The following is a 27,842-nucleotide window of genomic DNA, read 5'->3' on the forward strand; positions in this document are numbered from 1 at the left end:
TCCTTTTCCTGTTTGTCCGGGGAGAAGGTTAGATGCCTTTTCTTTCAATGGCTCCCATATTTTTTTTTCTGTATTTCATGGCTATCAGGAGAAGACGAGTATCAAAGTTGTATTATGTGTGCATACTTCAACCATAAGTAAAGTAAAACGGACCTTTGAACCTTTTGTTTAGCTGTCTAGATGCGGTACTCCAGGGATTCATGGCCTTCTCAATAAAGAAAGGTCTGTCCACCTCCTGCTTCAAAGGACAAGCCCTTATTTGGAGACCAAGTACCATGGGCAACACCACATCATAGCAGCTGACATTACACGATTGCAGTGCTAGTGACCTGGGTTCAATTCCTTCCCACACACCCCACTGCTGTAAGGAGTTTGTACATTCTCCCTGTCACTGCGTGGACTTCTACCTACATTCCCCTACTAGTAAGGGCTAGTAGGTTAATTGGTCGTGTAGATGTAATTGGGTGGTATGGGCTCATTGGGTCAGAAGGATCCCTACTGTGGCATATCTCTAAATTTTAAAAAGCACCCTCGGGAGGAAATATTCTGCCAGTGTCTACACCATCATATCCCCCTCAGAATCATGTTTGTTTCAATGAGTTCTCCTTTCATTCCATAATCCGATGAGCATAGACCCAAAATACTCAATTATTCCTTGTAGTACATTGCTTTCGTTCCAGAAATCCACCTGGTAAACCTTTTCTGAATTTTCTCCAATATAAGTATATGCTTCCTTAAATAAGGGGAACAGAACCATGCATACTGCTGTGGATGTTGTCTCACTGATGCCCAGGAGAATTGTAGCAGGATTGATTTTGTACAGCCCCCCCCCCCCCCCACATAAGTAACCAATGGTTAATTTGCTTTCTCAGTTAATTCCTGTTACTTTGGTGGCTCATTGAAAAGAACACCCAGAGACCTTGAAACATCAATGACTAGGAAATCTTGTGGGTATTTTTGGTGGTGATTAATAACCAGGGTACTTAAGAGAATTTCCTATTCTGACTCATGCCATAAGATCTTTGAAGCAAGTTTCAAAGTTTCATCCATTTCCTGTAATGCATCGCCCCTCAGCTCTGTATCAAATTGTTAACCTTGATCATCACAGAGTCTGAGCCGTTACTCTCATGAAATAGATACATTCCACAAACCGAGCCAAGCCAACACTTGGGTAAGGAATCTAGGTTTGGACCGGGACCAGCTCCCGACATCAGATCATCTGGTTTGCCAGCAGTTCTAGTCCAAAGAAAGCGGGTGTGCTTGGGCTTAAAATACAGAAGAAGATGGGACTATGCAGTATAATAACTGATTTGCAGCTTGGGTTGATTTGCAACATTCCATCCGGGAAATGGCTGCGTAGCATCCACAAGAGGACCACCAGACACAAAAACAGTTACTTTCCCCCAAGCAGTAAGGCTGATCAATACCTCCGCCCACAAACCTACCCCTCCACACCCGCAAACACCACTGCTTTATCAGTTCCTGTCAGTCACCTCACAGTATGTAGAGACACTCCAGTGCCTAGCATCACTTTATGGACACGCAATCAATCTATGTATTTATATTTATTGTGATTCTTTTCACTATTGTGTTTTTTAATCTTATTCTGTTTTTTTTTGTGTTGCATTGGATCCAGAGTAACAATGATTTTGACACTTGTGTACATTAAACAATCCTGAATCTTCATTGTTCATCCAATCTGTCTTTGCAAAAGCATAGAACTCGATAATAAAAGATTGCTTTTGATTAAGAACTAGTTCATAAGAAGGTCTCCCAGAGGGAAAGTGGATCAGCCTTAGATACATTTCACATTGCGAAATAAATACTTCAAGCCAGAATGTATTGCGCATCCAGATAAGCTACATCCTAGATGACAGAGCAGCCTGTTAGGCCGCTTCAGAGGGCAATCAAGAGTCAGCTAATTAATTCTGGAACCACGAGTGGGTCAGCACAGAACAGGCAGCAGATGATCTTTCCTAAGGACAATTAGAGAAGCAATATATTCTCATAAAAATATGATTGATGGTTCTGATGCAGGCTTCTTTTCTATTGAGTAATTTAAGTAATACAGATTTATGGATATTTGAACTCATGCCCCTGGAATGTTAGTTCCAACCTCAGGGTTCCTCATCTAATAACGTGACCAGTATGGTACCATACCCCGCACTTGTGCTGGGACTTTCAGAGAAGCCATGAATCACTTACGAGCAGCAGACAATTATGGAATTTGTAGTCGTGTTTCAGGCAGCGCAGTACTTAGCATTGAGCTTTTACCCACCACTGATTTTATGGGACCTTCTCAAACCCAGAATGGTCCCCAACCAAATGACTAAAATAGTCAATGGACAGTTGCACATGTGCAAACTTCTAATGTTGAGGGACGTGATGCAGTAAGCTAATGCCTCTGCTGCAGCAGAAAGCAGTCCAGACTCCAGAGAAATTCAGTGTTGATAATGAGTACTGAAATTTCTTTTCAAAGTTCAAAGGACATAAACATCACCATTTACAACCCTGAGGTTCATTTTTGTGTGGGGATATTCAGTAAATCTAGAGAATAATAACCATAACAGAATCAATGAAAAACCGCACCAACTTGGGTGCTCGACCAGTGTGCAAAAGGCAACAAACTGAGCAAACACAAAAATAAGTAAATAAATAATAATAAATAAATAAACAATAAATATAGAGAACATGAGATGAAGAGTCCTTGAAAGTGAGTCCATTGGTTGTGGGAATATTTCAATGACGGGGCAATTGAGGTTGAGTGAAGTTGTCTGATCTTGTTCAAGAGCCTATATGCTGATTCATCACCACGTTTGATTCGGCCTGGTGTCAGCAAACTGGAATATTGCATTGGAGCTGTGCAGAGTCCCATAGGCATAAGCGTAGAGCAAGTAGAGCAGGGGGCTAAGCACACAGATTGGTGGTGCTCCTGAGCTGATGGAGAACATTGTCAATCTGAACTGACTGGGATCTGTAAGTGAGGGAATCAGGTAACCAGCTCCACAAGGAGATATTGAGACCAAAGTCTATGAACTTTTTTTTAATTTTGTATATAATGGAGCTTTCATGGACCTGTGGAACCCCTTGGATGAAGTTAAATCTATATCCTGCTCTGGAAATTGATATTGCAACTCAAACTCACAGCTCTAAATGACAGTTTGCTAACACTTTATAGCTTTGCAGTCAAACAATACCATGAGAGGAGTTCTTCTCATTAATCCATGGAACTGTAATTGCCTGCCAAGATCCTTCCAAAGGGAATTAGCATTGGAGAGCTACGGGGAAAGAGTGGGGAACTGAGGAAACGGAGGAGGTACTACAAATGAACAGCACATGCACTTTGGGTTGAATGGCCTCATTCTAAGCTGTATGACTCTGATGTCTTCAAATCTTTATAAGCTTCGAGTGTGAGACATGGGAGAGCAATCCCTCTTAAGTGGTCTAGATAGCCCTCGTTATTTTACAGACTTTGTAGGTAAAGGCATTACTCAGTAAAGATGGTACTGAATTATTGATGAGAACATCACTGGGAATGTGATTTCCATCCAAAACAAGGACCATCGTGTAAGAAATACCCATGTCCCATCGACAAGATAATCAGTAGGCCTCAATACCTCCCTGCGCAACTGAATCCTTGATTTCCGCACTTATAGACCCCAGTAAATTCAGATTGGTGACAACATCTCCTCCACGATCTCCATCAGCACAGGAGCACCACATGACCTTGTGCTTAGCCCCCCGCTCTACTGGCTTTATAATTTATGACAGTGAGGCTAAGCACAGCTCCAATGTCACATTTAAGTTTGCGGATGACATCACTCTTGTTGGCCAAATCAAAGCTGGTGATGAATCAGCATACAGGAGGGAGATTGAAAATCTGGCTGAGTGGTGCCACAGCAGCAACCTCTCACTCAATGTCAGCAAGACCAAGGAGATGATTATTAACACAGGAGGAAGAAACCGGAGGTCCTCTTGGAGGGGTCAGAAGCGAAAAGGATCAACAACTTTAAATTCCTTGGTGCTATCATTTCATAGGAGCTGGCCTGGGTCCGGCACAGAGGTACCATAGCAAAGAAAGCAAGACAGTGCCTCTACTTTCCTAGAAGTTTGCATATAGATTTGGCATGTCATCTTAAATTTTAACAGGAATCTATAGATGTGTAGTGGGAGTATATTGACTGGTTGCATCAGAGCCTGGTATGGAAACACCAATGCCCTTGTACAGAAAGGAATTGCAAAAATAATGGATACAGCCCAGTCCATCACAGGTAAAGCCCTCCCCACCACTGAGCACAGCTACACTGAGCAGTGTCGCAGGAAAGCAGCATCCATGATCAAGGACCCCCCCCCCCCCCCCCAACATCTGCACATGCTCTCTTCCCTCTGCTGCCATTGGGGAGGAGGTTCAGCAGCCTCAGGACCCACACCACCAGGTTCAGGAACAGTTATTTGTCCCTCAGCCAGCAGGCTCTTGAACCAGAAGGGATGACTTCACTCACCCCAACACTGAAGTGATTCCAACAACCTATGGACACCTTCAAGGTCTGTTCATCTCAAGTTCTCGATACTTATTGCTTATTTATTATTATTATTATTATCATTATTTTGTTTGCTTTCTGTATATTTGCATAGTTTGTTGCATATAGGTTGTCTGTCCGTCTTGTGTGCGGTTTTTCCTTGATTTTATTGTGTTTCTTTGCATTTACCATGAATGCCCACAAGAAGATGAATCTCAGGGTAGTATATGATAACACATATGTTCTTTGATAATAAATTTACTTTGAACTTTAAACTTTGAACGTGGTCCAGCAGGGTGTATGGAATCAACACACTGTTACAGTGGGCAGCATGCCAGCTGTAGATCTAATGTTACTGTTGGCAAAAAGCCCACTGGAGCCTTTCCAGCTGAGGGATACTAAGAAAATACAATTATTATTAATGAGCATTTAATGCTTGCAACAGAAAATGCCTTCCTCTCGTCATTATATATTAACCCATGTTGCAAATCTTAGTCTGATTCATGTTTCCTTTGTATATGGTGGATGATTTGGATGGTTATGTATACCAGATGGATAATGCCATCTGCATGCAAAATTCCTTAACTCATGAAGTAACTTCGTGTGTGTTCTGACTTCCTTCAAATGAAGACCAATTTCCAAATGGCACCTCTGATGGTGTGGTGGCGTAGTGGCATCCACACCAGACATCGAGGCGAGTGGTCCTGGGCTCGAATCTGGCCGGCCCCTTGCGCACTTTTCATCCGTGCTGGGTTGAGCGTCAAGCTAGCAACTCGGCCTTGCGAAAACAAAAGACAAAAATGCTAAGGAAAACGCAAGGTTACCGCCCGATGCGCCACAAGGCGCAGAGAGGAACACTGATGTAGAATGTGCTCCTCCTTTGGCAAGACAGTATCCAAGGACCCTTAATACCATCTCGGACCACAAACCCCAAGCATGCTTAATACTTCAGCCATTTCCTAGTCAATGCTGAAAGTGTTGGTCTTAAATATACAATCCCAAAGTAGCCTTGTAATCTCACAGAAAACAACTTTTTTAAAGTTTTTCTGCCATATCACCTAAGAACATTAGAAATAGGAGCAGGAGTAGGCCATCTGGTGGAGCCTGCTGCGCCATTCAGTAAGATCATGGCTGATCTGGCCATGGACTCATCTTCACCGACCTGTCTTTTCCCCATAACCCTTAATTCCCCTACTATGCAAAAATATATCCAACCTTGACTTAAATATGTTTTTTGAGGTAGCCTCCACTGCTTCTTTGGGCAGAGAATTCCACAGATTCACCACTCTCTGGGAAAAGCAGTTCCTCCTCAACTCCGTCCTAAATCCACTCCCTCAAATCTTGAGGCTATGTCCCCTAGTTGGAGTCTCACCTATCAGTGGAAACAATTTTCCTGCCTCTATCTTATGCCCTTTTGTAATTTTATATGTTTCTATAAGATCTCCTCTCAATCTCTATCTTCTGAATTCCAGGGAGTACAGTCCCAGGCGACTCAGTCTTTCCTCATAGTCTAACTCCTCAGTCTCTGGAATCAACCTGGTGAACCTCCTCTGCACCGCCTCCAAAGCCAGTATATCACGGCCTCAATGAGTGTGTAGTAGGTGGTATTGACCGGCAAAAACGGGCGTGATGAGTCATTAAATCCAAAGCAGGCGGAAAGGCAGACAGCTGACCGGTGAGAGCTCTGTGTAAATTGAGAAGATCTGAGAATACACAGTGTTTGATCATTTATCCGGCTTTCCGGCCTCAGCACCAGGGACCGGGCTCTGCCAGCGTCAATGGCCAGCAGATGAATATCTACACATGCGGGCGTTGTTGAAGACAGGAGAAGCCGGCCATGATTTCCTTCCCTGTGGGAGAACTCACTGCCTCCGCCCCAGATACCTTGGTGTGCTTTCGAATGGGGGCCGATGCCCGAGGCTCTGTGCCCGGCAAGAGGCAACTCCTCGGGGCTGGAGGATAGCAGAGGGGAGGGGAAGGAATCAAGTTTCCCCTAACTGCTTATATCTAGGGTTGTGTTATTAATGTGTCAGGCACTAAAGTTGCTAACAGTCTGGAAAGGAAATATTAGTGGATTTCATTTATCAGATATTTGGCTCAGATACGATATCACATGGTTACCTCGCTGCCAAATATTTAATGCATATCTGGCACTGGCGTGTGCTCCAGACAAGTTTATTTGCACAATATAGAGCCTCCCCTTAAATACTGATAATTAACAAAAAATCTTCTGCTTAGGTTTCAGTTTCTTTGTTTTCCCTGTCCCGTCGGGTTTTTTTTTTGCAAAATATTCTAAGGCAATTCTTTTTCATAAGTGATCACCCTTCCGGAGGACGAATTTGGTTACAACATATTTATTGCATCTGGAGAGCATATGTGAATCTGTGAACAACTTTCTTAAATGCGCTGTTCCCACACTTCAGGGTAACGAGCGAGACGCGTCTAATTCAGCCTCGTCGGGAAAACTGAATCCAGTACTGTGACAAATGGTTCACTGTCTTATCCAAGGGAGTGTAAGGAATATCGTAAAAGTTTTAGAATTGGCAACTCTAGTCAGCCCCATTGCTGAACGTTCTGCACGATGTTCCATTGTGTGATATTTGATACAAAGGAGAAAGATAATGGGTTCTCGCGTTCTTAATGCTCCGGAGCACGTGAGAGAAAAAGAACGCTGGAGTAAAAACACGTTAACGTGTTTTAAGCTCGTTAACGTGGCAAAGTGTTCAGGGATAAAATCACTAATCCATTCCAGGGCACACCCAGCACCCATTTTCCCAGGCAACGATCCTCATTCAGCTAAGCCTGAGCCCCTGTTGGAGAGACCGGGCGTATTCTGACGCGCAGAGGAGTTTGGGTCGGGAGTGACTCCATTGACATGAAACCCTGAGAGTAATAATTTCTTACGCAGGGATAGTTGGGATTGGAGATGGGTGCGAAGAAATGTGAGAGGAGTGCTAATATACAAGGCAAAATATTCCCGGAATTCGCGGCTCACAGATATATTGATTACTTTATTTTCATGTTAACATGAATATATTACGGAATATCATGAGTTCTGAGCAAAACCTAAAAATTTTTCCCTTTTATTCCCCAACACGCATTTGACGGCCTGATCGAGATATAGGCTTGATCATGTCAGTTGTTGATTGGGGTAAGGGACTGGAGAGATTTGAGTGTCAATCGTCAAGCCAATCGTGAAATAGTGAGGGTAGAACCAGGGAGTTTTATATCGGGTGTGTTTGGGAAACTGGATTGGGGGTTGAGGGAGGAAGTGTGGGGATACACACTGCAATTTGCTCGGAAGGTTGGCCGGAAGAATCGCCTTCCGTTCTGGGGAGAGGCGTCTCACACATTACGGGACTGACAGCACTGATTATTTTTCCCATTTTCAATGTAATGTATGGGTTGTTAGGCGAGCATACCACATGTGTGGTACAAAACCCGCAGTCCAAGGAAAAGCTTTTGTGATTGTTAGTGACCCTGGCTTCCTTCTACCACGCTAACCGTGGCAAAAACTGTACAGATCATGCTGATAGCTGTTGTGCTATGATTCCTGCTGGAAAAATAGATGGCCGCAATTCCTGTGGATGGACACTTGCCTAGTCATTTTGGAATAAGAAAGGGCTTTTGACAACACATCATACAAGTATACGATGGGTGTGCTCTCCAAAATGGGCTTTGTGGAGTTAATCTGCAATGGAGACTTAAATCAGTTGCTCAGACTTAATCAATGGATGGGAAACAGTAAGGTCTGTGATCTAATCCAGAATTAGGCAAGGAACCCTCATTCCCCTGACTTGCTTGTGTGTTGTCTAATGTTGAGCCTTTTGCTGAATTAATCTATGCAGGGTGCCAGTGCAATACAGGTGATAATCTCAGTGCATGGAGGGAAGGGGCTCACAGTCAAAGCCCCCCCCCCCACCTTTGCATGGTTGACAATGGCATCTTCTGCTCAGACCCTTGATCAGCACCTCCAACCAATTTAAACCAGCAGGAAATCAAAGCCATCTCCTTTGGCAACTTGTCAGGAAGATCCCTTGTGCCCTTCAGAGTCAGGTCTGATTACCTGAAGAGTTGGGAATGTGGTTTCGTGAAGTTGGGGTGAGTGCTGAGAAAGGACTGGAGTGAAGAGGCAGGATGAGAGAGGAGTGCAGAATGTGGCAGCAACACTTCCTCAGGATCACGATGAGAAGGTGCCTGCTCCACAGGTACCAGATGCTTGAGGTGTTGTATGTGCTGCTGGTTTGGCCCATTCCCCACTCCTCCGCTGTGGCAGTCACCCGAGACCTCTTCCAAATTACAATGTGCATCTAAAATGGATTGAGCTTGCAGGGACATCATGTGCAGGTTTTTTCACAGAAAGAAGGAAGAGGTGTACCTTGTGGCCACCCCTAGCTGGACTTTGCCTTACCACCTGCCCCTTGTAGACAATTTTTCTTGGGGAAATTTTGACAAGTAAATCAGACAGTCGCCTGCACAGAACGTCCTCGAGGCTCTGCAGGAGTAGGAGATGGTGGATCTGGTCTGATGATTCACTGAGCAGGCTGTCCAAATCATTTGGCAGCATGCCACATTACCAGAACGCTCAAAGTCAAATGCAGGTACAATGAAAAACTTCTTTTTTGCAGTAGAGACGTAACAGGCACATGGCATCATATAAGTAGCATTCACAAGAAAAGCATAAATTAGGCAAAAATCAAATAAGCAGCAAGTCTTTCTTTGGCTGGTGAAAGGCCCTCCCCATCAGATCCAGATACATATCCCAATCCCAACACACACGGCACCATCAGGGTGGCTGTGAGGTGGATTGAACTGTCGTCCATTTCGCTGTGGTTGGCATTTACCAAAGCGATTGGGAATGGGGCACAACTGGCTGAGATTTATCTTGGGTAGTTCCATACCACAGGACCCTGTGCTCTACTGGCTATTCTCGGACAGGCATCAAATGATGCTAGGAGATCATCACCTTGGTGAAAGGTGTATTCTGATCTGCCTGCAGCTTGTTGGACTATCAGTGTAAGGAGTTGGCCAGAAGCTGATGCTGTCAACCACACTGCATTGAATTTTGGTGCAGTCCTTGCAAGGGCTTTGTAGGGAAAGGTTTTGCTCTACTGGGCCCAGTGTAATAAACAGTCAAACATTTTACTGGTGGAGCGTACGTATAGGAATGAAACATCAGTGATATGTTGACATATTGTTAGTGAATATATTGGTTATGATATCTGAAAATAAACCATTTCTATAATTGCATATTTTTTATGAATAAAGTATATATTTGGGGGTAAGTTCATTATTTATGGTCCATCTTGACCCTGATTTAGCTTAAAACCTGTTATAACCAGTTCTGTACTCACATTCAAAGTTCCCAAGTATTTCTTTAGTGATTATTCTCTTCCAGATTTAGCATTTGTCCACATAATCCCTACAAAAGGGCTGCCAAGGTAGCGTAGTGGTTAATGCGACACTATTACAGTTCGGGGCGTCGGAGTTCAGAGTTCAATTCCGACGACCTATGTAAGCAAGTTTGTACATTCCTTCCCATGCAAACTTGGGTTTACTCCAGGTGCTCCAGTTTCTCACAGTCTAAAGAAAAACGTTAATAGGTTAATTGGTGATTGTAAATTGTCCCGTGATTAGGCTAGGATTAAATTGGTCGGTTGCTAGGCAACACAGCTTGGACTGGAAGGGCCGATTCCGTGCTGTATCTCTAAATAAAAAGAAAATAAAAACACCTTATATTTTAGCACTTTAATATCAGTGATCATTTGCCCAACTATCAATTGAATCTCTTCCCAATAATTTCCTGCTTCTAGACTCTCTAGCCAAAAGAAACATTTTTCCCTTGTATCTACACTGTTGAACCTTCTAAGTATTCTGCATGTCTCAATGGAAGCATGACTATTTCTTCTAAACTTTCATAAAAAGTTGGTCAACTCAATCTCATCTCATACATCAGGCCATGTCAGAAACTAGTCCAGTGGATCTTCACTGAACTCCCTTTGCGACAACTACTACCCTCTTTGAGGTAAGACGACCAAATTCATACAGAGAATTCCAGCTGTGGCCTCAGTCAGGCCCTATGTAATTGAAGTAAGACATCCCTACTCTTGGCCTCTGTTGCAAAGGAATTTTGAGATCACATGCTCTTTGCTGGCCTTATTGGCTGCTGCAGCTACAACTTAGCTTTGTAAGTTATGTGCAAGAAGATCCAGGACTCTTAGAATATCAATGTTTCTTATTCTGTCTTTGTTTAAGTATTTGTTTTATTTCTCTACTGAGGTGGGTAACCTCACATACTTCCACTCTGTCCTCCATCTGCATGTTGTAACCCACTCATTCAACCTGAAGCCAACATGTTATCAGTAAACCTGGAAGTTACTTGTGGTCCCCACAGTGAAACCGATGCTACAGGTTGTGAATAAATGGTACCCAAGCATTAATCCTTGCAGGAAACCGTCACCACGGCCTGCCAAACTGACAAGGACCTGTTTATTTTCTTACCCCTACTTACTTTCTGACTGTTACCCAACTCTCAGTCCACTCTGGTATGTTACCCCCAAGTTCAAATTCTCCAAGATATTCAGCAACCTCCTGCGTGGAACCTCATCAAAAGCTTTCTGCAAACCCAAGTGCACGATGGCATCCAGTGAATATGCCACTCGACACATATTCAAAGATTAGTCGAGTATGATCTCCCTTTTAAATTGGAGCACGCGGGGTTCATTCCTGGAGAGAGAAAGCACAGGCTGGCAGTCAGAACCCATCTCAGGAAGTCCTGGGCACACAGAGGCGAGTGTCACTCGGGAAATGGATCCTAGACCATAGTGGGCAGTATTTAGAACACCTCCGGCAAGCTGTGCAGTGACCAGCCTCTTCTCATTACTACCATCAATGAGGTGTTACAGGAGTCTGGATTCACACACTCAACTGTCTTCGGAACAGCTACTTCCTCTCTGCCATGAGATTTCTAAATAGTCCCTGAACACAACCTCAATATTCCTGCTGTCTTTTTGCACTGCATGTCAGAATCAGATATACTAGCACCGGCATGTGTCGTGAAATTTGTTAACTTAGCAGCAGCAGTTAACAATGCAATACATGATGCAGAAGAAGAAGAAGAAAAAAAGTGAATAAATAAATAAATTACAGTATTCTTATATTGAATAGATTAAAAATCGTGCAAAAACGGAAATAATATATGTCCAAAAAGTGTAGTGTTCACGGGTTCAATGTCCATTTAGGAATCGGGGAATCGGATGGCAGAGGGGAAGAAGGTGGGGAGGGTGGTGTGTGTGTGTGTGTGTGTGTGTGTGTGTGTGTGTGTGTGTGTGTGTGTGTGTGTGTGTGTGTGTGTGTGTGTGTGTGTGTGTGTGTGTGTGTGTGTGTGTGTGTGTGTGTGTGTGTGTGTGTGTGTGTGTGTGTGTGTGTGTTATTATGATTTTTATTATATTTTATGTATTGCTTCCTGTAGTGCTTCCACAAAGCAACAAGTTTTCCGATATGTCAGTGATAATAAACCTGATTCTGATTCTGAACCAAGACACGTGGCTGTTGTTTCCCGAACGACACCATCTGTCTACTGCTGAGATGCCAGGGAGGAGTGTCACCTCCTCGGCATAAACTCTCCCTGGGTGGTCCTGGTTTCAGAAGAAGCAATTGCAGAGGTTGTGTCTGCAATAACAAGCACATGATAACGGTCGGTCCTTTCTGTGTTCCAGATTCTCTGCGATCAAGCCCAGAGGTCGGTCAGGATGCAGCTGCATAATTTTGTCAAAGAGTGAGTATATTCCTGTTTGCCCCTCTGACTCTTCATGCCGCTTGACGCCGGGTGAAAATGAAACCATTGTGCGTGCCCTGCATCTGGATAAACAGCTATGCATTTTTAACATTTTGATGGGCAGGAGAGAAAACAGGAAGTGGTAGTGTGTGAGAATCTGGGCAATTTACAGCCAGGAGGCTCTGTAGGCAACTCTGTGTCAGTCTCCTTTCAACATGAGCCATGCTCTGTCAAACCTTGTGTAATCTTGGTGTGGGCTAAATCCCAAGGAGGAATCCCAAAAAGTCGGCAAAGCTGCTGCTTCACAGTTCCGATGATTCTGTTCTGACCCTGGGTGCTGTCCATGTGGTGCTGGCACGTTGTCCTGGTGACTGTATGGGGTGCTCCAGTTACCCCTTGTTCCATAGGTGTTCGAGTTGGTAGGTTAATTGACCCATTGCCCCTGGTTCAGAAGAGAATAGTAGAATCTCGGGGGAGGTCATGGGACTGAGGGGAAAATGCATGTTGGGGAATAATTATGCAGGAATGGGAATGCTTTCCGAGACTCAATAGGCCAAATGGCCTCCTTCAATGTCACAAGGAAATGAGAAAATGAGAAGGGAAAAAACAAGTGAGCTTATATTTAGTTCCGTTCACCAGCTCAGGTCAATTCGTCAATTCAAAGCATTTCCCCGCCAAGAAATTATCTTTCAAGTGTAGTCACTGTCCTAAAGAAGGAAATGGAGCCGACAGGCTGTAAATTCCCACTCCAGAGCTGGTAGCCTGTGTTGGTTGAAGAACATCTGTTGACAAAGCTCTGAGGGTGCAGAGTCCAACAGGAAAGAGCATAGACTCTGAAAGAGGAAGCTAAAACAATCGATTCAAAGGGAACAGGAACTGTTGGTGCTAAAGGAAAACCTGTGTTCCCATTGCCTCCCAGACATCAGACACTGCAAAGTCAGCTTTGTTTACCAGGTAGTTAATGGGAATGGGTGGCATTGAGCGCACCAGTGTTGATGAGGACTCGTCGTGACGACGTGAGCTCAGGAACCACAGTTCCCTGGCCGCCGCACACTCAGTAGGACCATCTGACTGTTGGATCAGCCCGTCGACAAGGGTTTCAGTATGGTCCCGGATCGATCGGCAAGCTTGCCTTTGGATGATACTTGGTAGAATTTGAGGGAATATCTCCCTCCATCTGTTCAGTCGGTTTCATCAGTCTTTATGGACTGATCTGTTTCCCCCACCCCCAGAAATATTTCAGTGAGTAGATGAGGAAAATGCATAGTGTCGTATTTTAGTGCAACATGCATCTATTTATTTTATGTGTCATCTGTGCTAGAATAGTAAGAGAGGCTCGGATGAAGCAGTAATCAGTAGTGCAAGATATTCTGCAGCTGCTGGAAATTCAGCAAAATGCTGGAGAGACTCAGCAGGTCAGGCAGCGTCAATGGAGAGGAACATTTTGGGCTGAGACCCTTCATCGGGACCCAGGGGTCAGATAGTTTCCAGTCTCCTCTTCCTGCGCTGAAACGCTTCATGGCCTGTGGGGGGTGGGGATCCAGTACTGCAGGAGGAGATCATTTGGCCCACGGTGCCTGTGCTATCTCTCAGGTACAGGTGTCCAATTAGTTCCATTTGCTCGCTCCCTCCTCATTCTCAGGCAGACTGCTTCTTTCTTTTGACCGGTTCCTGTTTGAAGGGAGCACCTGCTGGGCTTCGCACTGCGAATCGTGCCTGCTGGAAGTTAGTCGGACGGCACAGGGCTCCACTCGTGTACCTTGGTGAATGAAAACCTGAGAAACATTCCCTTCCACTGTTAATGGCATCGTGTGATTGTATCGTGTCTTTAACGTGGTAACACATCAGGGGTTTGAGAGAAGCATAATCCAAGCAAAATAAAGAGGCACTGAGATAAAAATGAGAGAAAATCTGCAGACGCTGGAAATCCAAAGCAACACAGACAAAATGCTGGAGGAACTCAGCAGGCCGGGCAGCATCTGTGGAAAAGAACAGACAGTCGACATTTCGGGCTGAGACCCTTTTCAGGACTTGAGAAGGAAGGGGGAAGATGCCAGAACAAAATGGTGGAGGGAGGGGAAGTTGGCCAGCTGGAAGGTGATAGGTGAAGCCAGGTGCATGGGAAAGGTCGAGGGCTGGAGAAGAAAGAATTTGATAGAAGAGGAGAGTGGACTATCAGAGAAGGGGATGGAGGAGGGGACCCAGGGGGAAGTAATAAGCAGGTGAGAAGAGGTCAAAGGAATTTGTTTACCAGAAGTAGAAATCAATAATCATACCATCAGGTTGGAGGCTACCCAGACGGAATATAAGGTGTGGTTCATCCACCCTGAGGGTGGCCTCATCTTGGCAGAAGAGGAGTTCATGGTCTGATAAAAGTTTATTCAGGGACATAGGTTTTAAGGAACCCCTGAATGAGGAGAGGCAGTGAGATTTGGGAGGGATTACCAGGGCTTAGAGCTAAGGCACAACTGCCAATGTTAGAGTAATTAAACTCTGGAGAGGAGCTGGAAGGAGGAGTATTTGAAGACCAAGTCTATTGGGAAATTTGGAAATGATGATTAGGTGCTGCGGTCTGAGGTCAACAAAAAGATGAGGGGGAAATGCAGGGGCTTGAGGACCCTCACAGCTACTGTATATATGGAGTTTGTACATTCTCCCCGTGACCATGTGGGTTTTCTCTGGATGCTCTGGGTCCTCCCACAGTCCAAAGATGCACCGAGTAGGCTCATTGGTCATTGTAAATTGTCCCTTGGTTAGGCCAGGGTTAAATCGGGGGTTGCTGGGCACAGCTCGAAGGACTGAAAGGGCGTATTCCGCACTGTATCTCAATCAATCGATCAATCAATTAAAAGATAGATCGATACCTAGGTAGATAGATAGATTCAGAAACAGCTTCTTCCCCTCCACCACCAGATTTCATAGCGGCCCTTGAACATCTTGAACACAATTTCATTATTCTTTTTTTTTTGCACCGTTTATTTACGTTCCGTAGTTTATGGAAATTCTATGTCCTTTCTCTGTCGTGCTGCCACAAAACGACACTCTTCGTATCCCATGAGTCGGTGACGATAAGCCTGACTCTGAGGTGCTGGGTAAGTGCGGACAGCGGAGGTTTGGATGGGTTGAAGGAGGCCGGGTGGACGAGTCATCTGAGCAAAGGTAGCAGAAAGCTGCTGCTCCCGTTGGAATCAGATCACAGGGGCAGAAGACTGGAAAGTTAAATTAGCACGTCAGGTGTTGGGTCTGACACATCGCGTAACTGCGGGCAACAAACTTCACAGATTTCTCTTCTCCGGCACAGTGTGTATGAGCTATGTGGTTCCCAAGGTGCCACCTGGCAGGAATAGTCAATTCTTAAAGGTGACTCTACAAACTCCAAGTGAGACTGTCGAAGGAAAGTTTTACAAGCAGTTAGCGTCCCATTCCCACACTGGCTACAATGTGAAGCTCATTTTTCAATAATAATTGAAACCTGAAGGAACTTAATTGAATAAGGTTCTTCCTTTACTGCAACTTACACTCAGTGGCCACTTTATTAGGTACACCGGCTCGTAAGTACAAATATCTAATCAGCCAACCATGTGGCAGCAACTCAATGCATAAAAGCATGCAGACACGGTCAAGAGGTTCAGTTGTTGTTCAGACCAAACATCAGAATGGGGAAGAAATGTGTTCTTAGTGACTCTGGCTATGGAATGATTGTTGGTGCCAGACAGGGTGGTTTGAGTATCTCAGAAACTGCTGATCTTCTGGGATTTTTACACACAGCCGTCTCCAGAGTTTACAGGGAATGGTACGAGAAACAAGAGAGCATTCAGTGAGCGGCAGTTCTGTGGGCGAAAACGCCTCGTTAATGAGAGAGGTCAGAGGAGAACGGCCAGACTGGTTCAAGCTGACAGGAAGGCGACATTTACTCAAATAACCAGGTGTTACAGCAGTGGTGTGTGCAGGAGGCCATCTCTCAGCGCACAACACATTGAATCTTGAAGTGGATGGGCTGCAGAGGGCCACGAGCATACACTCAGCGGCCACTCTTTCCTCAGGCACGGAACCGCTGAGCGTGTTTTAACCTTAGAAAACAAGAGAACCGTGGAGACAGAGGACAATGTGAAAAGAGGTGGCAAGAAAAGGGAATAAAACAGATATTGTCAGCAAGGGCTACTTAACCTTTAGTGTGAAAATTCAGATGGCTTGGATGTTTTCTGCACCCTCCTGACCTCTCCGAGAGGTTGTAGTCCCTTCTGGGTACCTGCTGAGAGGCTCCTGGTTACGTGCAGTGACATTTAAAGCGTAGTCCAGTCCCTGCCTGAAGGTCCTTCACAGGGTTCACCAGCAGCAGGTACTGAGGAGGTTTGGAGGGTGGGGTTGGTTTCCCCTCCGGGGGTTAAATCTATTACTGGAGCTTTCTTTGGATGACCGGCCGTTCCACCAGCACCCACGCTGGTCGGGTGGCAACCCCATCGTCAAGGCACACCCCCTGACCGCACCAACCGGGCGTCAGTCATTTCCGATAATGCTCCCCTTGCGAGGTTTGGGCCATCTACACCAGTGCACCGTCGAGCAGCTTTGCACTTAAAAAATCAACCGGTATTTTCAGAATGAATATGCAGAAGTGTCTTGAAAACGTAGAAAATTTGAAAGCCTCTCTGGCTTTGCTGGCAGGCTGTAGCCTGGAAACTAACCTAACATGGTGGGAGACTGAACGAGGTTTGACATTCCTGGGAGTTCCATTCCCTCCACTTTGAAGTCAAGGAATATGTAATGCTTTATATTTGGAATAAAGTACACTGCAAGACTTTAACATAGCATTCCTGTTTTTGAAATGGTCCCCCGTAGGTAGGTATCATCTATATCAAGAAGTACTCTTTCAGAATTCGTGATAGTCAATGCAGTATTTTCCCATGAACATTAGAGAGCATTTTCTCACTTCACTAATATCCAGCTGAGTATATGGGAAACTGGAGGGATCATTCCCAGCGCCACCTTATCCTGTGCCCCGGATCTGTGTTTTGTGAGGAATACACTGTGGCTGATTTAATCTGATCTGCTTGTATATCCTGAATCAACTGATAAGCAAATCAAATCAATGTTTCCGGGAAGACGGCCGTTACCATGACAGCACTGCATTGACCGAGAGTGCCTCGGCAGCTAATGAGGAGGGGCATTAACCTCTGCCCTTTTGCTGTATGCTAATTTCACTCGAGGTTTCAAGCTTATCAGTCAAAGGACTGTTGGCCACAAGCAGAGTTTTGTGGCATATCCTCAACTTATCAAGTAATGAAGCCTGTTGGAAAGGCCCCTTAAATGAACTGGTAAGGTCAATGTGATGGGAAGGGCATTGACAAACTCTGCCGCTGATCTGCTGACCTGCATGTCCCATTCATCCGGCACCTGCCATTCATCTTGCAATTCCCATTCATCCGGCATCTCCCATTCATCCCGCATCTCCCATTCATCCGGCACCTGCCATTCATCCGGCACCTGCCATTCATCTTGCAATTCCCATTCATCCGGCATCTCCCATTCATCCTGCATCTCCCATTCATCCGGCACATCCCATTCATCCGGCATCTCCCATTCATCCCGCATCTCCCATTCATCCAGCACGTCCCATTCATCTGGCACATCCCATTCATCCGGCACATCCCATTCATCTGGCACATCCCATTCATCTGGCACCTGCCATTCATCTTGCAATTCCCATTCATCCGGCACGTCCCATTCATCCGGCATGTCCCATTCATCCGGCATCTCCCATTCATCCCGCATCTCCCATTCATCCCGCATCTCCCATTCATACGGCATCTCCCATTCATCCGGCACATCCCATTCATCCGGCACCTGCCATTCATCTTGCAATTCCCATTCATACGGCATCTCCCATTCATCCGGCACGTCCCAATCATCTGGCACGTCCCATTCATCCAGCATCTCCCATTCATCCAGCATCTCTCATTCATCCGGCACGTCCCAATCATCTGGCATGTCCCATTCATCCGGCATCTCCCATTCATCCCGCATCTCCCATTCATCCTGCATCCCATCTTCACAATCTTAAATTTACTGCAGGTCTGACATCTTAAGATCCCTATCCATACCTTCATGGACCTGTTCCACCTTACTTCTGTCGCCTCCTCCACCCTTATGGCTAATATTCTTCCCTAATTCTGGTGGACCTCCTCTGCACCTTCTCCAGACCCTTTTGGTCCTTCCTGTAAGGTGGAGACCTGAACTGTGCACAATACTCCAAATGCAGCCTAACCAAGTTTTCATGTGGCCGCAGCGTGACTTGCCAACTTTAATACTCAACACCGCGACTAAAGGCGGCAAGCTTGCTATGTGACCTCTTCACCACCACCTGCATTTGTATTGCTAGTTCCAGGGAGCGATAAGGTTGCATCTCAAGATCCCTCTGCACATCCATCCTCATTAGGGTCCGGTCATTTACTGTGACTTTGAAGTAATTGTAGCCATAGTGCTTCCCCTGACACTTGAAGCTCAGGGTGGTTACGTGCTCGTCACTCCCTCATACAATTTAAGGTGGTACATGGAGCTCATATGACCAAGGATAAGCTAACTTGTTTTTATTCAGATATATCTCCCTACTGTGACAGATGTAATAATGGAGAAGCCTCATTAATTCATATGTTTTGGTCCTGCCCGAATCTTGAAAAATATTGGAAGGAAGTTTTTCAAACTTTTTCCCTACTTTTTAAAGTCAATTTTAAGCCTAACCCTCTGACAGCCCTATTCGGTATTGTTGCAGGACAAGATATTAAGCTGACGGCATCTGATTTACATATTTTGGCCTTTAGCTCTCTTATAGCTAGGAGGATGCTTTTGTTTAAATGGAAAGATGTTCTTCCTCCTACTCAAGCTCAATGGTTATGTGACGTTATGTCACGTTTAGATTTAGAGAAGATTCGTTGTTCAATTTCTGTTTCTCGTCAAGACTTTCAAACATTGTGGGGACCTTTTCTGAATTATTTTCAAAACCTTCAATTTGTTATTTAAACTCAGATGTTGGCTATTATTAACTTTTATTATATGAGAAGGTATCTTACCTTTTCTTAATAAACATCTTCGGTCTTGGTAGGGGTTAGATTTTTCTTCTTTTGTAATAAATTAGTATAGTTTAATATAACTATTGATTAACTTAAATGAATACGGGGTAATGTAATTGTTATTATGAGCAGATATCATGTAACTGGTGTTTTTAAAAAAAAATTTCTGACCTCTTATATACACTTTCTTGTACTCTGTAATCCTCTATGTAGAAACTAATAAAAGATAATGGAAAAGAAGCTCAGTGTAGCCAGCACTGAGATTTGAACCTTGGTAAAGTAGACCCTTACACTTACAGATTTTACTCTGCTCCTTCCTCTCTCCCACATCCATACCCCGCAGAAGAGATATCAGGGCAGAATGGGCAGGGATTCTTTTTTTTTGGGGGGGGGGGTAATTTTCCACCTCTAATGAATCACATTGGCCTCTGGGGTGGAAGGCTCACGTACCAGAAGGGACAGGAGAAATCTGAGTGTCATTGCTAAGAAGGGTCTGAAGGAACCGTCAGGCCAAGGAAGAGATTTATGGTTTATCAAGATAATTGTTAAGGTGAGCTATGTGCATAGGTTCAAGAGATTGAGAAGGTGGGTGACGTGGAAGAAAGAGCAATATTTGTTCAGCCCCTACCTAGACCAATAACACTGGACAGCAAATTGTTTTGCAAGTGTGTTACTTCCTCAGAAATTTTCTTTGTTTAGGATAGACCACTTGAAGTTGAGCACAAATATAATTTCAGGCTATTTGTGTCACGTAGGAATTGGAGAAACAAGAAATTAACTTTTATTGCATATAATGCGTTTAATTACATAGAAGTACTGACACTTTGCAATAGTTCAACTAAGCTAAAAGTGTTTTGTTGATGATTTTTGTTTGTACTCAGTGTTGTCTGAGGCTTCTTGCTGAAGTGTCCAACAATAATCAGCCAGCATTGATGGATTCCAGTTGCCCTTATACTGTTTCTCCGTGCTTGTCACTGACAGCGGCAAGATTTGCAAGGGAGTTGACTAAATGAGAATACAGAAAATGGATCTTTAGTGACATGGTGCACTTCATGGTTTTGAACGCTTGAAGCACGTTGTCAACCACCTGCACAAAGTTTGGTGCTCTGTAGTTGCCAAGAAAATTTTCAACAACATCCTTGAGTGCTTTCCATGTGATTTTCTCCGGTCCCACTAGAAGTTCTTCAAATTGCCTGTCATTGATGACCTGTTTGATTTGTGGACCAACAAAAATGCCTTCCTTAATGTTGGCATCAGTTATTCTGACATGACTTATGATTTGAAATAACAAGTATAGGTGATTTCAAAACAATGGTGCACGATAGGGACATTTCACGGTGATTTTCATGATCAGCAGCCCAAAATCCAAAAGGTACACACACACAGGTATTCAGGAAGCAGAATCTCCGTAGTCCAGAATAACAGCTCTCTTACTTACCTGAGCGAGGAGGCTTTGCAAGGATTGTTCCCAGGATTTGTGAGGCCCCTTTGGTTTTGGATAGTCTCTTTCTGTAAACAGGACTGCAAAGGTTAGATGGAGCAGCCATCAAAATGACTCACTTTAACACCAAGCAGCCCAGAGGGCAGATATTAACAGGTACAAGCTTCCTGCTGCTGTGGTAACTGTTCCGACTATTTTGGGATATGCCCAGAGGTGTCACTGAAGGGACTTTTCCTCACTGCATCCTGCAGTGTAATCAGCCCGTGTTGTGGATATATAAGTCTTGTTGTAGCAGGATGACACATACCAAATGATGAAGGTTAAAAAAAGACGGGCATTTATCTATCACCTTTCTAATAACTTTCCATTAACTGAAGTACCGATTAACTGTTGCAAGGAAATACAGCAGTCAGTGCATACACAGCGACATGTCACATTGTACAGATTGCATGTTTTGGTGATGTTGGTTTAGGCTTGGCAAGGGTTCCTGGAATAATTCACCATCTCATTATTAAACTAATGTCTTTTACCCTTCTGCCCATCCGTGAGGGTAGAAGGGGCTGCAGTTTAATATGTTCTCTGCGAAAATAATTCCAGGATTCAAAAATAATTCTAGGATCGAACGGCTTGTCAGATGTACAGCGTTTGATGGCTCTGGGCCGGAATCCACTAGGATTCAGAAGAATGAGTGGTGACCTTGTTAAAACCTATCGAATGGTGAAAGGTCTTGATGGAGTGGATGTTTCCTCGGATGGGAGAGTCTAGGACTATTCTGAGTCTGACACAGCCTCAGAATAGAGGGGTGTCCTTTCAGAATGAAGATTTATTTCTTCAGCCAGAGAGTGGTGAATCTGTGGAATTCGTTGCCACAGACAGCTGTGATGGCCAATTCACTGGGTATATTTAAGGTACAGGTTGACAGATTCTTGATTGGTCAGGGCATGAAGGGATAGGGGGAGAAGGCAAGAGATTAGGGCTGAGAGGAAAATTTGATCAGCCATGATGAAATGACAGGGCAGACTCGATGGGCCAAATGGCCGAACTCTGCTCCTACATCTTATGGACTGATAACACCATCCAGTACATTTCCCGAGTTGTTGGCAGAGTACCTTGGTGAGCTTACCTAGAGGTATACGGAGTGCAGTGAGTTTATCTGAGTGCGTATGAGTGGGTCTGTCACAATGAATGCTCATGGTCATTAGGCTGGTCTTGACCCCTCAAACAAGGACGCGGAATGAAAGAAAGCGGAAGCTGCTGTCGGTCACAGACAGAACTGTGCACTTGCTTCATTCATGATGTCCTCGGAGCCTCTGACTACAAAAGCTTCACTTGTGTAGCCAGCAGAATCAGATCATTGTGAAACCATGAGCTATGCCACAGAGGACCACAGACCACTTTAGGTTGGCAGAGAGTTTTCCTGAGTGCTTTAATACAGAGAGTGCTTATTTTGAATGCAGACTCCTGTGCCAGAGGCTCAGTGTGCGAGAAACTGGCACACTCTGTGCAGAGCAATGTCATGACCTTATACATCGCCATTTGAATATTCTCCACTGACAGCTGCAGTCTTCAGCACTTTTCTTCTTGATCCTCAAAACTGCATCCAAGTTATAAACGCAAGACGGTGGAAATCTCCAGCAACGCCCACCAAGTCCCGGAGGAATTCAGCAGGTCAGGCAGTATCTATGGAGAGGAATAAACGTTTTGGGCTGAGGCCCTTCATCAGGCCTGAAGAGGAAAGGTGGGGAAGGAGTACAAGCTGGCAGGTGGTAGGTGAGGCGGGGTGAGTGGGAAGGTGGATGGTTGCACAGGGGAGGGGAGATGAAGTAAGTAGGAGCTGGGAGGGAATAGGTGGAAGAAGTGAAGGGCTGGAGAGGAAGAAATCTGATAGGGGAAGGGTGGATTGTGGGAGAAAGGGGAAGAGGAGGGGTACCAGAGAGAGGGGATGGACAGGTGAAGAGAAGAGAAGGGGTAAGAGGGGAGATAGAATGGTGAATGGGAAAAGAGAGAAGGGGGTGGGGGAGAAATTACCAAAATTTATAGCCATCAGGTTGGAGGCTATCCAGATGGACTATGAGGTGTTGCTCCTTCGATCTGAGTCTGGTCTCATCTTGGCAGGTCCTAATGCTTCTCTCCGCAACTCATTGCAATTTTCTTCACAGACTCGAAAGACACTTAGACAGGCACAGGAAAGGTTTAGAGCGGGCGCTCCCAACCTTTTTTATGCCATGGACCAAGACCATTTAGCAAGAGGTCTGCAGGGCCCAGTTTGGTTTAGAGGGATAGGGCCAACCTTAGACGAGTGAGGCTAGCTTAGATGTGAATCCTGACATAAACCAGATGGGCTGAAGAACTCTTTACCATGCCGAATATCTCTAAAACTCCATGGCTATAACCTCCCATCTCCCCATGCACACCCTGTGACACTAGACCCTTGTATTACATTTCCTTCACTAACAGCTGACCAGTGGTGTGTCTTCGAGCCATGTTGGCAATCAATCCCACAGGCTTTTTGACTGGGTGGGGCTTTTATCTGTCTTCTCCTGCTGTCGCCTGAGTTACTTCCGTCCATGATCACACATGCTAACTCACTCCATCACCGGAGGGGAAGTGTAGCTCCTACTCTTGCGTTTGTAGCTGCTGCAGTCTGTTTAGCAGGTGGGTCACGGTGCATCACTACACCCTCGCCCCTTTAAACTTACAGCTTAATTTTGTGCTTCTTTTTGTTTTCGTTGCAGAGATGTCCGCAAGTTCAAGGAGACCAAGAAACATTTTGATAAAGTCAGGGAGGACATGGACCTGGCATTGATCAAAAATGCCCAGGCCACCCGGAACAAAACCCATGAGGTGGAGGAGGCGACTGGGACGCTGACCATGACAAGGAAGTGCTTCCGGCACCTGGCACTTGATTATGTTCTCCAGGTAGGTGGAAAGTGAAGGGGCTTTGTGCTGAAGGCAGGAACCCTTCTCCCTTCCAAGGGATAAATTCAGGAAGATAGAACAGTGAACATTACAGGCCATTTGGCCCGTGATGGTGCACCAACCTTTTAAACTACCCTCCCTTCCTACATAGCCCTCCATTTTTTCTTTCATCCATGGACCTATCTAAGGGTTTCTTAAATGCCCCTAATGTGAGACTAGAATCTGGAACAGAGAGGACAGAATGCTGTGGAAGAACTCGGTTCCTCTTGGGTTGTAGGCTGTCCAAACAGAATATGAGAGGCTGTTCTTCCAACTTGTGTTTGGTCTCTCTGTAGCAATGGAGAAGGACAAAGGCAGACAGGTCAGTGTGGGAGTGGGAAGGAGAGTTAAAACAGCACAGAACCAGAAGCTAGACATAAGAACATAAGAAATAGGATCAGGAGTCGGCCATCTGGCCCATCGAGCCTGCTCCACCATTCAGCAAGATCATGGCTGATCTGGCCATGGACCCATCTCCCCTTACCTGCCTTTTCCCCATAACCCTTAATTCCCCTACTATGCAAAAATCTATCCAACCTTGTCTTAAATACATTTACTGAAGCAGCCTCCACTGCTTCATTGGGCAGAAAATTCCACAGATTCACCACACTTTGGGAAAAGCAGTTCCTCCTCATTACCATCCTAAATCTACTCCCCTGAATCTTGAGGCTATGTCCCTTAGTTCTAGTCTCACTTATCAGTGGAAACAAATTTCCTGCCTCTCTCTTATCTATCCCTTTCATAATTTTATGTTTCTATCAGATCTCCTCTCATTCTCCAGAAGCTGGAGATGGCTATGAAATGAGTGTAGGAGCTCTGTAAAGTGTCTGTGTCGTTTCAGCCTGGTTTCACCTAGATAGAGAAGGCCATACCGTAAATGCAGTAAACCAAAAGTTAAAAAATATCAAGAGTAAATGTTATTACCGAAGTACTTATGTGTCACCATGTACAACCCTGAGATTCCATTTTCTCCAGGCATTCACGGTAGAACAAAAATACAATAAAATCAATGAAAAACTGCACATAAAGACTGACAAATAATGAGCAACAGATGACAAACTGTGCAAATAAATAAATACTGCATTAGCCAGAAGTCTTAGGCACATATAATATACAGCTAGGGTGGGGGGGGGGGGCGGTAGACCTCAGGTAGGTGGGGGGGGATATACACTCCAGGTAGGTGGGGGGAGGTATATTCCAGGTAGGTGGGGGGAGGTATATTCCAGGTAGGTGGGGGGGGGGATATACACTCCAGGTAGGTGGGGAGGGAGATACACCCCAGGTAGGTGTGGGGGGGAGATGAACTCCAGGTAGGTAGGGGGAGGGAGATACACTCCAGGTAGGTGGGGGGGAAGATACACTCCAGGTAGGTGGGGAGGGAGGTACACCCCAGGTAGGTGTGGGGGGGGGGGAAGATGCACTCCAAGTAGGTGGGGGGAGGGAGATACACTCCAGGTAGGTGGAGAGGGAGGTACACCCCAGGTAGATGTGGAGGGGAGATGCACTCCAGGTAGGTGGGGGGAGGGAGATACACTCCAGGTAGGTGGGGAGGGAGATACACTCCAGGTAGGTGTGGAGGGGAGATGCACTCCAGGTAGGTGGGGGGAGGGAGATACACTCCAGGTAGGTGGGGAGAGAGATGCACTCCAGGTAGGTGGGGGGGGGGGGGGAGATACACTCCAGGTAGGTGGGGGGTGGTGGTACACCCCCGGTAGGTGGGGGGGAATCGCTGGGTCCATAGATGAATTTGACTTGAACCGGCCTCACATTGCGAAGGGGTCCCGCCACTGGCCTTTCACTGCTGCCCCGTTCAGACCCGGCAGCTGCACTGGCCTGTCGCTTTCGGCTCACGTCTGGACGCAGAATGATGGAGCCCAGTGCGCAGGTTCCCCTCCTGTGGCTGCAGCCGGGACTTAGCGACCAGACGCTTATGAAGACTGCAGGTGAAGGTGCTCCGAAGGCAAAGGAACAAGTTAAACTGGTCGGCATGTAGCTGTAATTTCAATTTCAAGCAGAACTTCCTTTGATCGACTGGAGGTCTGTGAAGAGGAACGCCCAGAGCCCACGGGTACAATGACAGTGCTGTGTGAGGTCCAAGGTACAACCCATCTCCCTGCACTGACTTACCCATGCCAGAGAGCGTTCAAAGCTGAACTTTGACTGCAGTTCACCACCACACACCCCCTGTGGGGCAGATCTGGGCTGAAGCGGGCCCAGCGCAGTCACTGAGCACCTGTTGCCTAAAATCCAAGACCCAGCTCTTCCAGAAAGACCTTTGTTTACCATTCCTGAGAAGTTCTAATGCCTCCGAGTTTAGACCTTTGATGAACTAGTCTCCATGTTTCACCCCTCACCTTGTGCTCCTCCCTCCCCTTTTAAATCTACTCATCTTTTTTTTTCTGCCGAAGGGTCTCGGCCCAAAACGTCGACTGTACTCTTTTCCATAAACGCTGCCTGGCCTGCCGAATTCCTCCGGCATTTTGCTTGTGTTGCTTTGGATTTCCAGCATCTGCAGATTTTCTCTTGTCCACCGTGTTACCTCTTGGGGAGGTGGATCTATTTGAAATTAGGTTGGCTTCAAGATCAAGACTGGAACTAAATCAGCGCCCTGCCAAACCTGGTAATCCTTCTGTTGAGCCAGACAAGTCCTCAGTACTTGGCCAGAGATGGTTGAACATCCAGCACATCTGCAAAGTCAGGGATCTGTCAGAAGGAGCGAGCTCCGTCCGCTTAGATTGTCCACTTAAGCTAATGGCCAGAGGGCAACAGAGCGCTGTCCGTGCCGGCAACCTTAACAATCAAATGTGCTCCGTCCCTTGAGGATAGCCTGTGAACTTATCACGTACGCAGAGTGTCTGCAGCTTGGCTGCATGAAACAAGCATCATTTTTATTTGAATATGCCACTTAGCGAGCCAATAAAAACTTCGCCAATAGCGATCCTGAAAACGGAGAGCTATTTATCCCGGAGGTTGCATGTTCTGTTTTTGGTGTCATACCTCGCATTCCCACATGATGGCAGCACCTCTACACGTTCAATGACCCTTTGAAACTCATTCCGCATTCCCAATAGACATTTTAGTGAGGAACGTCAAAAATAATATTAAACGCTGAGGCATTTTCACTCAGATGAAGGAGCGTGGCCTCATTTAATAGGGATATAAAATCATCCCCATTATCTCTGACATCCTTCCACTTTTCTGATGACCTCGTTGAATTGATTTTCCAATAATGGCAACTACTCACAGTCAGAAGATTTGACTGTCGGAAGTGTTCAATACGGGCATCTAAAATCACCGGAATCCAAAGCTGAAGATGTCCCCTTCTCATGAAACATGAAAGTGTTTCCTGTTCTACTCTCTATCGAGTTTTAATAAAACCTGTCAACATAGTATCCCACTCCAGGTATTTGTCCCTCTTCCATTTTGAACATTGTTTTTAAATCAGCTTCCAGTACCTTCTTGGGTAGTTCATTCTGTCATACTGAAAAGAAATCTCCTTCCTTTTCTTGATCTCTTCCCATTTAACTTAAAACACCCCCTTTCTCTTAAAAAAAAAGACTTTATGAGAACGTGTGGAAATGCAAGGGATCGGAAACAGATATTTACCAAGTTTGCAGTTTGAAACTGCGGGTTAGCTTCTGTTTGAAGATGCCCTGTTCCGTGTGTGTGAGATAATCTGGCCCAGCTGCAGGCCACTCTGGGACTGGTGGAATGAGTACTAGCCTCCGTAGTATCCTAGGCATCTTCCAGGAGCAGCGCCTCAGAAAGGGAGCGTCCCTTATCACGGATGTGCCTTCTTCTCAGGGCTACTACCGTCAGGAAGGAGGTACAGGAACCTGAAGGCACAACTCAACGATTCAGGAACAGCTTCTTTCCCTCTGCCATCCGATTGCTAAATGGACATTGAACCCGTGAACACTACCTCACTACTTTTGTAAATTTCAGATTTTGCACTGCTGATCTTAATATAACTGTTTAATACATACACCCTTACTGCAATTCAGGTTTTTTTTCTATATTTATCGTGTAATGCATTGTACTACTGCCACAAAGTTAACAAATTTCACGACGTGTGCCGGTGA

The 27,842-nt window shown here is 45.4% G+C and overlaps 1 protein-coding gene across 1 annotated transcript in view; it reads left to right on the forward strand.

Moving 5' to 3' along the window:
* Nucleotides 1–27,842, forward strand: part of LOC140718342 (arf-GAP with coiled-coil, ANK repeat and PH domain-containing protein 3-like) — a 339,421-nt gene that overhangs the window by 220,650 nt on the left and 90,929 nt on the right. The window contains exons 5-6 of the mRNA XM_073031931.1: nucleotides 12,239–12,297; nucleotides 23,538–23,721. Coding sequence (XP_072888032.1) covers nucleotides 12,239–12,297; nucleotides 23,538–23,721 — 243 coding nt within the window. The remainder of the gene's footprint in view (nucleotides 1–12,238; nucleotides 12,298–23,537; nucleotides 23,722–27,842) is intronic.

This window comes from Hemitrygon akajei, chromosome 29 (assembly GCF_048418815.1).
Source record: "Hemitrygon akajei chromosome 29, sHemAka1.3, whole genome shotgun sequence".
Classification (NCBI taxonomy): Eukaryota; Metazoa; Chordata; class Chondrichthyes; order Myliobatiformes; family Dasyatidae; genus Hemitrygon; species Hemitrygon akajei.